We start from the raw sequence: 11,300 nt of genomic DNA, 5'->3' as shown, positions 1-11,300 counted from the left end.
CTGGGGCTTTAGGTAGAGCTACACACTTCGGCCGTGCAGGCAAGTCGGATTTGTTTCTCAAATTAGATGCTTTGAGACAACTGTCCACACTGTTATGTGCAAACGGTCAAATCCGGTTTGCGTGTCCAGACATCACTGGCCTAGCTGCACGTATTGCTGTGCTAAAGAAATAGGCTGCCAATCGATGTAGCTATGCTAGATGCTAGATGGAGGTGCATCATCGCCCTCCAAACTCAGAAGTCAGATTTTAGCATTCTGTGGCATAAATGGCATGAATGTTTGACGCTCTTCCTGAATCTCAGCAGTTTCGCCATTCTGGATTTGACATTGTTGTGTTGCAAGTGATGCAAAAGACACTCTGAAAACCTATTTAGATGGAGACACGTCTGTAAAAATCTGATTACAATCGCATTTCAAAGCACCTCCAAACGTGGTTTGGATCTGATTTGCAAAAATTTGATTTCATGTGATTTTTCTGCTTGACAAACTACCAAAAATCAATCTGAATGTAACAAAAATCAGATTTGGCCACAAGTATTGTGATGCCCCCTCCTAATTACGGAGTTCAGATGTTTAAGCCACACATATTGCTAACAGGTGTACAAAATCATGCACATAGCCTAGCAATCTCCATAGACAAACACTGGCAGTAGAACATACTGAAGAGCTCAGTGAGTCTTGGGATACCACTGACCACAAGACAGTTTGTGAAATTTCTGCCCTGCTAGATCTGCCCCAGACAACTGTGAGTGCTATTACTGTGAAATGGAAGCATCTAAGAGTAACAAAAGCTCAGCCACAAAGTGGTAGACCACTCAAACTCACAGAGCGGAGCTGCAAAGTGAAGTGTATAGCATGCAAAAATCGTATATCATCTGTTGTATCACTCACTACAGGGTGACCAAACATCAGCACAAAAACTGTCAGGAGCCTCATGAAATGGGTTTCCATTCCAAAATGGCTGCACACAAGCCTAAGATCACTAAGCGTCAGCTGGAGTGGTGTAAACCGCTACCACAGGACTCTGGAGCAGTGGAAACTGCCTAGTGATGTAGTCACCAATTTAATGGATGAATCTGGGTTTGACAGATGCCAGGAGAACACTACTTATAGGAATGCATAGTGCCAACAGTAAAGTTTGGTGGAGGAGGGATAATGGGCTGTCAGGGTTTGGGCCCCTTAGTTCCAGTGAAGGGTACCGTGAAACACATTTTAAACATATGCTTCCAATTTTGTGTCAGCAGTTTGGGGAAGACCCTTTCCTCTTCCAAAAGAAGACCCCTATGCACAAACCAAGTTCCATAAACCCATGGTTTGAACAGTTTGGTGTGGAAGAACTCCAGTGGCCTGCACAGAGCCCTGAGCTCAACCCCACTGAGCTCATTTGGGATGAACTGACAGTTTCCGAGAAGAGGGTGGAGGGTGTTACAGCCGGAAATGGGCCAAAATTTTCCAATGATGTCCATGGTTTTAGAACAGGATGTCCAAAGTGCTCATATATGATCCGATGTCCACATACTTTTGGCCATATTGGGCACATTCTAGCAGGTGGGAAAGTGAAATACTTTTACATTCAAAACCAGACACCAAACAACTTACACATTTATTCTGTGTGCAGAAATATGTAGGAGTCAATCTAATTCAAATGGCTTACAAAACGCATGTAATTGAAACAGCGTCTGTCTCAGGAATCATATTTAGACTACGTGAAATGCTCATTAAAACCATAAACGACAGCTGATGAATATCAGCTTTTGATGCTTCATGCATAATGTCATTAATGAGCCTTTCCAAACTTTGTACTTCATTTCCCCTCCCTGCTTCAACTCGTCAGCAAATTATCAGGCTGCTCACGAGAGGAATCAAGAGTATTAGAGCGCACTATTCTAGACCTTTGATCTAATTTGAAAACAGCCTGGAACAAATGAACTTCCCTCTATACCCAAAACAGAAACTATACCTAGATTATAATTCAAAGAACATTTTTAAAACCTTTATGGTGCATTCAAAACCCTTAGTGCATGATAACCAACAAGGCTGAAAGTAAGACTCAACATGTTTTAAGATTTAAAGCTAACATTATCTTGCTCATATGGTCCCTCTAGTGCACTTCCATCTGGTATCAAATGTGTCATTTAGCTGTTGTAGGCTTTCCCAGGGGGCCATTAGTGGAGGTAAACCACAGCATCTGCAGACAAGGCATTACTCGCCCATCACTAAAGAGAAGAGAAATAGATACAACTGGAGGAAAGACACCATGCAGCTACACAGAGGATATACCAGGAAGGGTTGTAGCAGCTTACGTTTCAGTTAGAAATAAGTTTTTTACGAGGGCCAACACTCGTAGTTCACAAGTAGTTTTGCAGAAGTCTAAGTCCTGAGCCTTTAAGGTGTGAGTCCGAGTCCGAGACTAGAGTCTCTGGGGTGCGAGCCCCAAGTCGAATCTTGAGTCTCAGGGCTGTACATCCTTAGTCGAGTCTCAAGTCTTTGGGGTGCGAGTCCCAAGATGAGTCTCAAGGGCACGAATCCCAAAGTCAAGTCTCCAGGCTTGGGGGTGCAAGTCCTGAGTTAAGTCTCGAGTCTCAGGAGCGTGAGTCCGAGTGAAGTGTACAGTCTCAGAATTGTGAGTCCTGAATAAGTCTAGAATCTCAGGTTTGTGAGTCCCAAGTCAAGCCTGGAATCTCAGGTTTGTGAGTCCCATGTTAAGTCTAGAGTCTCAGAAGTGCAAGTTGAGTCTAGGGTCTTGGGAGTGAGATCGGAGTTAAATCTAGTGTTTCTAGAGGCAGTCTCAAGTCTAGATTCATTGGGGTGTCTGTCAGACTCAAATCTAGAGTCTCTGGGATGCACGTTGAATCCCTTAGTCTGAGGTGCAAGTCCAAGTCTCTAGGGTATGACAGAGTTGAATAACGAGTCCATGAGGTGTGAGCCCAGGTCAAGACTAGAGTTTCCGAGGTACAAGTCAGAGTCTAGAGTCTCTGGGGTGCGAGTTCGAGTCTAGAGTCTCTGGGGTATGAGTCCTAGTTTCTCAGGTTTGAGTTCAAGTCTAGAGTCACTGGGGCACAAGCTTGAGTCAAGTCCAGTGTTGGTGAGGTAGAAGTCTGAGTTACGTGTGGAGTTTGAGGTCCAGGTCTTGGGTCTCTGGGATGCGAGCCCTAAACACATCTCCAAGTTGCATGTCCAAGTGTCGCGTCTCTGGGGTGCAAGTCTCGGGTCTCTGGGATGCAAGTCTCGAGTTAAACAGCAAGTTTTTTGCAACAGAAAACATGAAACAACAGCTTTGAACTATATACAGATTTTATTTAGTCATTTAACTTGCATTTTTATATTAGACAGTATTCTCAACTATATTACATCTGTATAAACATATTAAATACACTATAGACTTCATTATATGCATCATATAATTAAAGGGAAAAAAATCCACTTGGAGTGTCCATAAAACACTCATACTTGATCATGTTTTACTGTGCAATCTATAATATGTTTGCTGGCCACAATACGTCTGATCTATTTACATGAAGTTCACTTAAGGAAAAGCAATCTATAGCAAGCATTTGGTTATTAATTCATAATATAAAATGTAACCTTCTGTTAGAGCCTTCATCTAGAAAGAAATAAAAGCCTTCTTGACCCCAAAGTGCTGTGAAAATTAGCTCTGCCTTGGACCCCAACATCTACGTCCAATTAGAATACTGAGTGTAAAGCTAAGAAATAGAAAGAAATATAAGATCAAAGTCTGTACAAACATCATAAACAGCAAAATGATCTGAAATAACTTAAGCTTACAACATACACAAACACAACAACAAATACTTCTAATTACTGACGTCCAGTTTAGAAACCATGGAAAGAAACAAGCACATGTAAGACAGTTAATTAAAGAAGTACTCCAGAATGTTTCCTCTATCGGATGCATCGGTCTGTAAACATTCAATGTGTTTGTAAATTAAGCCATAAATCTTTCTTAATTAATTCTTTCTTTCAGAGGTTCATAGCGACAGATTTACAGTAATCGCTACCAGCTTAGAGATGCATGCCTGAACACCTGGATACTACAAAAGCCCAGGGGAAGTGAAGGTAAACGGAACTCCTTTCTTCATCAACTGCCCATTGGCTTCCATTATAAGAGACATTTTAGTCTAAATATGTAAAAAAAGGCATCAAAATTATCGTCCATGTTAATCAACAGGAGACGATCACGTTTTGAATTCACTGGCATGTATGGTGTGGACAGTCAAAGGCAGTAGACCAAGTTCTTGTGAACCCCGAATTGCTGGATGTAGCTTGTCAGGTTAGCACAAAGGTTTTCTAATCACTAGCATGTGGTGTCCCAGTAACCATTAGCTCCGACCATCAATTCACCAGACACGTATTGAAGGATCACTTCATCCGAAAGGCAAAAACATTGCTAATACTAAATAGAGCAACAGGGGCCAGTTAGCATTAGCGAAATAAAGAGCATGCGAACCAATTAATGCTGGCTGTATAATATTAGTCATATTAGCATGTTAAAAGCCAGTCCATATTCCTTTAAGTCTAAGCAAAAGGGTTGGAATTGTTGTTTTTGAGTGAAGAACCTCAGCATTTCATTTTTAAGAGTGGCAATCTAGTCTCATTTTAATATGCGAGGCAGAAACTGAGAGTCAATCAGCAGTAGTTTGACACGGCATCTGCACTAAAGACATTTTCAACAGGGAATTGCCATTAAGCATGTAATTACTCCGTTTGTGAATCCAGAACATGGTCTGAGACAAAGGAAGTATCTTTTAAATAGGCCAGTCAAGGTACAGTTAATGCAAATTTCCCATAGAAGAAGGTGGAAATCGTACATTTAGCTCCTCAGGGTGGTCCTCGACCTGACTCCACATTGAAGCATTGCTGGTGGAGCTTACTGAAGGACATCATGCTAAACAACTGTAGCACTACAATTACAAAGATATCACCAAACACTGAATGACCTGCATCCTGATTTGGCCATCAGAGGACTTTGGTAGCAACCTAATTTGCCCAAAATGTAGTCGATCAGGTTTGGTGTTTGAAGTTTGCTTCTTTAGTTTTGTGCTAAACCAATTAATGGAAGTCTAAGTAACTACACTTCCAAAATCATTAGACTTGTAGGCTTATTGCATCAGCCACGTAACTCCAGTCCAAAATAAAGAAGCAAATTTCAGGCAGTAAACATATCTCGATCGATCGACTATCTTTTGGGTTTGGTGAGGGGAAGGATTATGGGCGGGCTGTAAATTAGATTTTTCACTAAGACAACCAAACATAGACCCTCAACCTCTCAAGTTCATCCCTAGGGGTTATCAAGTTTGCATAACATCTCTAGTTTGTCTATAGTAAGTTTGATTCAGTTGGAGTTTCTTTTCCAGGCTCCTACCCAAACGTCACACTACAGGACGATCTAGAGTCCAGCAGAAGCTAACACTGGGACTCAGCTATTGCCTCCATGTGTTGTTTCTCGTGATGATGGTGATGGTACTCCTCATCATCTGAGTCCTAAACCAGCAGAGACAGAGAGAAAGTAGAGTTAGGAGTCGATACATGCCATTTTGTAAACTTTGTTAAAGCAAATGTCTGTTATTAGTGTTATAATACTCTGTACTTATTTTGGTCTAGGTAGTACTCATATTCATATTCATACTCATCTTGGTCTCAAAGGTAACTGTACTCTGACTCGTCATTGACTTCAACAGTATTTGTACTTGATCCTGGCAGTATTTGGTACTTGTACATGCACTCATCTTGGCCTGACTGTACTTGGACTCGCCTTGGTCTGACAGTACTTGCGCTCGGACTCGCCTTGGTCTGATGGTACTTGCGCTCGGACTCGCCCTGGTCTGACGGTACTTGCGCTCGGACTCGCCCTCAAACTTGTCTTGGTCTGAATGTACTTGTATTCAGACTTGACTTGATCTGATAGTACTTGTACAGTACTAGGTATCTCAACAGTATTTGTACTCTGACTTGATACCATTTGTACCCGTCTTAGTCTGAACTGGTCTCAGATTCTATGGTATCGATAGTATCTCTACTTGTCATGGTTTCAATAGTATTTGTACTTGTACTGTCCTAATGGGATTTGTACTCTGACTTCTCAGTGATATCTGTACTTGTCTTGGTCTCAACAGACTCGTCTCAGACTCGATGGTACTTGTACTGATGTGTTGAAGTGTCTTGATATTTGTACTCAGACTCGTCTCTGTATCTACGGATTAGTTTTGAACAGCACAGATGCAACTGACCTGTGATCATAGCTCACGTCACACCACTGGCAGACACAACAATGACAGGTTGAGTTTGCCAAAATAAAAAATAAAACTGACTTGCAGAGAACCACTTTTTATGATTAAGGCCTCAATCATTTTAATGCTTGTCCAGTAGGCTACAGGTTGCTGCCATGCAGCCCCGTCATTTGTCACTGGTGTCAACACGTCAATGAACACAACAATGATTGAGATGATCGAGAAGACTTCATGCTGCACATTTTTTTTTATTATTTAACAGAGTGAATAGATTAGTGCCTTTTCCGCATAGGAAAAACTGCATTCAATGTTTGGATCATTTATATACATGTGAACAAACAGCATAAATAAATCAAATAAATAACTGGTGATCAATGTGTCAAAGCTTTTACAGTCAGACATGCCAAAGCCCACCATGTCTCCCACCCACACTTGGCCTAGCGTAGGCTTAAAAGGTGTATGAGTGGATATTCGCCACAGGAAATCCTTATTAATCCCAGACTAAGACCAACAGTCCGAGACCCTTCTTCATGAATTGTGAAATTTAGAAACAGAGAATCTGAGATACTTCACCAGCAAATATAGTTCACAGCATGTAGGAGTTTTCTGCTTGGGCTGCTTGTAGACATGCTCCTCCCTGCAGAGGACAAAACGCAGCAGTTATCAGAACACGTATCTATTAGTTAACCACAATTCACAGCATGGATGTGTTTACATTACACACAGACAATACATAATGGATCACCACAGAAACAGCTCTCTCACTGTTTAAGTGATAATTTTAGCTCATTTCGAGCAGAACTCAAACACACTAGCCAGTACAAGACTAGCAAACAGCTGTAAACATCTGTACACACATAAAACCATCATATCTTCCATTACAACACAAAAAAAAGGCTTAAATCATAGGAAATATGTAAATTTCCTAAATGCTCCGCACTGATTTTCAGACTTTGAGACATGTTTACTTCAAAACCGTTGCCTTCTGTGAGGCGGTCGTGGGCTGGAGGTTAGGGAACCAGCCCTGTGACCAGAAGGTTGCCGGTTCGATCCCCAGTGCTGACAGTACATGACTGAGGTGTCCTTGAGCAAGAGGCCTAAGCCCCACCTGCTCCCTGGACACTGTGGATAGGGATGCCCACCACTCCGGGCAAGTGTGCTCACTGCCCCCTAGTGTGTGTGTGTGAGGTGAAATTTCCTCATTGTGGGACTAATAAGGGTCACTTAAGCTTAATTACCGTGGGACAGGGATGCGGTCTCACCTGCTGCTCAAAAATGCAGGGGCGTGGCTAAAATAAGACTCCGCCTACAGACTAAAACTGTTTCGGTACTGACATGAAAACATCGGAGCATTTTTTCTTTTACTTTAAATTAAATTCATAATAAATCTAAATATTTCAACATTAAAAGAAATCAAAATATCCTTAAAATGACCAAAAAACTGTAAATATTATTTCTGCAAGTGTAACTTTTGGGGTTTGGGACAGCCACCTCCCAATAGAAAGTACCCTATAACTGATGATTTTGTATACATTGAGCTTATTACTACCTCTACTAATGTCTTGGGTTTAAATGGATCAGAACATAATCCTTGTAAATGTCTCAGCTCTAAATATATCACTGTTTTTAAATGCATGTGCATGAATGCAGCAATACATTGTATCATTTTGAACTGTATAACAGCGAATCGTGTCATTTTATAATGACAGTGTGGTTCTAGGTTCTTCAAAAGTTTGGGCACCCCTGGTTAAATGATGTTAGTTTTCTATGTGAGCAGTTAACACATCCTCTAAAGAAAACGTGCTTAAATATGACATTCGTCTGATTAATAGAAAACTTGCACTAAAATTATTTGCTGGAAAAAACAAGATACATGTGTGATGTGATGTGTAATGACACTTCATGTTTAATTTTGTGTTAAAATTCAGCACATAAACAGAACCTACACACTAAAACTTGCAATTTGTTCCCTGTTTCACTGCTTTAACACGCTTGATTCAACTCGTCCATGTCTGAATCAGCATCTGATTCATTTCATACTATTATGCTGGAACAATCAGTGTTAAAGGAAAGAAAATAACTGCTGCCCCGACAAGACTGGAACAGTGCAATGCTGTGGCTTCTGTCCAACTGACTAACAGCTCAAACAGAATAGACAGTCCCCAGGTTGTTTCAATATAATGTGGTATTAAAAAAAGGAGACAGGTTTTAAACAGTACAGTGGACTGCAGAGAGGGAACTGACCTCAGAGCTCTGTGTGTCTGTGCCTGTCTGTCTGTCTGTCTGTGTGTGTGCCTGTTACTTACCCATCAGTGACCTCTATAGGCGAGTGGTGACCGAGGCCAGAGCTCCTCTTCACAGGCGAGCAGCACGGACACAAGATTCGCACTAACAGCACCAGCGCGATCAGCCCCGACGGCACGATAACAAACACCAACAACACAGCCACATCAGAAAAACGCACACCCACCTCTGAGAGAGCGAGAGAGCGAGAGAGAGCGCGAGCGCAAGAGAGAGACCGAGAGCGAGATGATAAGACTGAAGTATAATTAACTCAGTTTTTGGTACCTATTATAAATGATTCAGTATCTACTACAAAATGATTCACCATCTCTTATAAACAATTCAGTATTTACTATTGTAAATTATTCAGTATCTATTATAAATGATTCAGAATTTACTATTAATGATTCAGTATCTACTATAAATGCTCAGTATATACTTTAAATGATTCCGTATTTATTTTTTCATGCTTTAGTTCCTACTATAAATGATTCAAATCGTAAGGGTAATGGTTTAGAACTTACTATAAATGATTCAGTATTTTCTTTTGATGGTTAAGGATCTACTATAAATGACTCAGTATCTGCTATAAATGATTCAGTATTTATTATTATTAATGCTTTAGGACCTACAACAAATTATTCAGTGTCCATTATAAATGATTCAGTATTTACAGTAAACTATTCAGTGTCTAATGTGAATGATTCAGTATGCACTAATAATCATTCAGTAATCATTAGACATCATCCAGTATTCATTCAATAAAATGTTCAATATCTACTATGAACTTTTACATAAGTACTATATATTAACTGTTTTAGTATCTATTATGAAATATTCAGTGATTCACATATTTGCAATATGAAGAAAAGATGAAGTTGAACTTTCCTCTCAAACCAAGGCATTTAAGATTTTAAGGTGTAATTTAAGATGTAAGGTGCAGCTGATGGTGCTGCGAGTCTCACTCTTGGGCGTGACGGTTAGGATGGTCTGGGAGGACGGGCCGTGGACGTCGGGGGGGTTGCGGACGGTGCAGGAGTACGTGCCGTTATCGTTGAGCGAGGCGTTGAGGAGCTGGATCGATGCATCCCCCAATGATGGAGTACCATGCCACTTCACACGGCCTTTAAAGTGCTCGTCTGATGAGGGGTACGCCTTCGCAGAGAAGTGAAAGAACTGGAGAGGAGAGGAGAGGAGAGGAGAGGAGAAGAGAGAAGAGGGGGTGAGACAGAGAGACCGACAGAGACAGAGACAGAGACAGAGAGAGAGAGAGAGAGAGAGAGAGAGAGAGAGAGAGAGAGAGAGAGAGAGAGAGAGAGAGAGACAGAGAGACACAGACAGACACAGAGAGAGAGAGAGAGAGAGAGAGACAGAGAGAGAGAGACAGACAGAGAGAGAGAGAGAGGGAGACAGAGAGAGAGACAGAGACAGAGAGAGAGACAGAGAGAGAGAGAGACAGACAGAGAGAGAGAGAGGGAGACAGAGAGAGAGAGGGAGACAGAGAGAGAGAGGGAGACAGAGAGAGAGAGAGGGAGACAGAGAGAGAGAGAGGGAGAGTGAGTACACATTACATTTTAATACATATTTATGTTTTACACAACTTAAAGAGCCCATATTTCTACATTTTCCTTGCATTTGATTTTTTTCCCCCGAGTTCTACTGTCTGTGCATCTGTGGTTTCAACTCCCAAAAACAGTCATATTTCATTGTTATGTGACCTCCTGACCCCTTCAGAGTTAAAACAAACTGCCTATAAAGAGCTCTCATCATTAAAAACATCATGTTTTCTTTTAAAATAAGAGCTTGAAGTGATGAACACTTTTTTCTGAAAACTGTAAACCTCCCCAGTATATACTGCAAAAACAGCCCATTTTGTGATGTCACACAAACCATCACATTTACACACATCCACCACCTCCTCGTGCAGCAGTTTGGCCCTGCCCACTAACGCTGAAGTTACAAGGAGTGTTCATTTACATATACCAGTCTGAAAGACACAGTAACAAAAGAAAGAAAGGAAAATTAAATGACCTCAAGAAAAATGTAGGATCTTGGCCCTTTAAGATATGTAAATGAGCTCTGTTCTGACTGGGTTGCCCTCAATATTATGCCTCATTCAAGAAAACAGTCTGTGCTGAAATACCAATAACCTCAGCATAAATGGGCGGGGCTAAACAACAGTAGGCTGAATGAGTATGAATGAGCTATATGCAAATGTGTTGGTGTTTGTGACATCACAGAAACAATTGGAAGCAAAAAGTGTAATTTCGTATGATATGGGGCCTTTAAAAGAACACGTCTCACTTTAACAACATGTTTATCTTTATTTTTTACATTTTATAACTTGATAGGTGCCTTAAAGGAGACAGATGGACAGACATAAAGAGAGAACGAGGCTCAGATGGACAGACGGAGATCTAGAGGGAGGAAAGCAGTTGAACCGTTCCGTAATTGCTCAATGACATTTAATAATAGCTGAAGTGAATGCTGGTCGGGGGAGCAGGAGACTGACGGCGTGCCAGAGCTTTACAGCTGTGTGGTTGCTTATCTGATAGACTACCTGCACACTGGGGACAGAGAGAGAGAGACAAAGTGTCTGCAGTCTATATCTCCAGCGCTGCACTTCCAGATCTCACCACCAGGGGCAGCTTTACCCTTCAGCTCTGAAGAGTTCATCAACGTTTGACATTTAGTGGCTGTAACTGACGGGTTTGGCTCGACATTTTACAAGAGGACTCAGAAGAGCAACAACAACCACCAGTTTGTCCA

At 41.3% G+C, this 11,300-nt stretch overlaps 1 protein-coding gene across 1 annotated transcript in view; it reads right to left on the bottom strand.

The window, feature by feature from the left end:
* Positions 1 to 4,584: 4,584 nt before the first annotated feature.
* Positions 4,585 to 11,300, bottom strand: part of mpzl3 (myelin protein zero-like 3) — a 30,099-nt gene continuing 23,383 nt past the window's right edge. The window contains exons 3-6 of the mRNA XM_017709449.2: positions 9,497 to 9,707; positions 8,555 to 8,720; positions 6,822 to 6,885; positions 4,585 to 5,502 (exon numbers count right to left, since the gene is read on the bottom strand). Of these exons, the coding sequence (XP_017564938.1) occupies positions 5,425 to 5,502; positions 6,822 to 6,885; positions 8,555 to 8,720; positions 9,497 to 9,707 (519 nt within the window). The 3' untranslated portion in view covers positions 4,585 to 5,424. The remainder of the gene's footprint in view (positions 5,503 to 6,821; positions 6,886 to 8,554; positions 8,721 to 9,496; positions 9,708 to 11,300) is intronic.

The sequence above is a fragment of the Pygocentrus nattereri genome, chromosome 17 (genome assembly GCF_015220715.1).
Source record: "Pygocentrus nattereri isolate fPygNat1 chromosome 17, fPygNat1.pri, whole genome shotgun sequence".
Taxonomy (NCBI): domain Eukaryota; kingdom Metazoa; phylum Chordata; class Actinopteri; order Characiformes; family Serrasalmidae; genus Pygocentrus; species Pygocentrus nattereri.
Note: the sequence above shows the minus strand (reverse complement) of the source record. Positions and strands in the feature narration are given on the sequence as shown.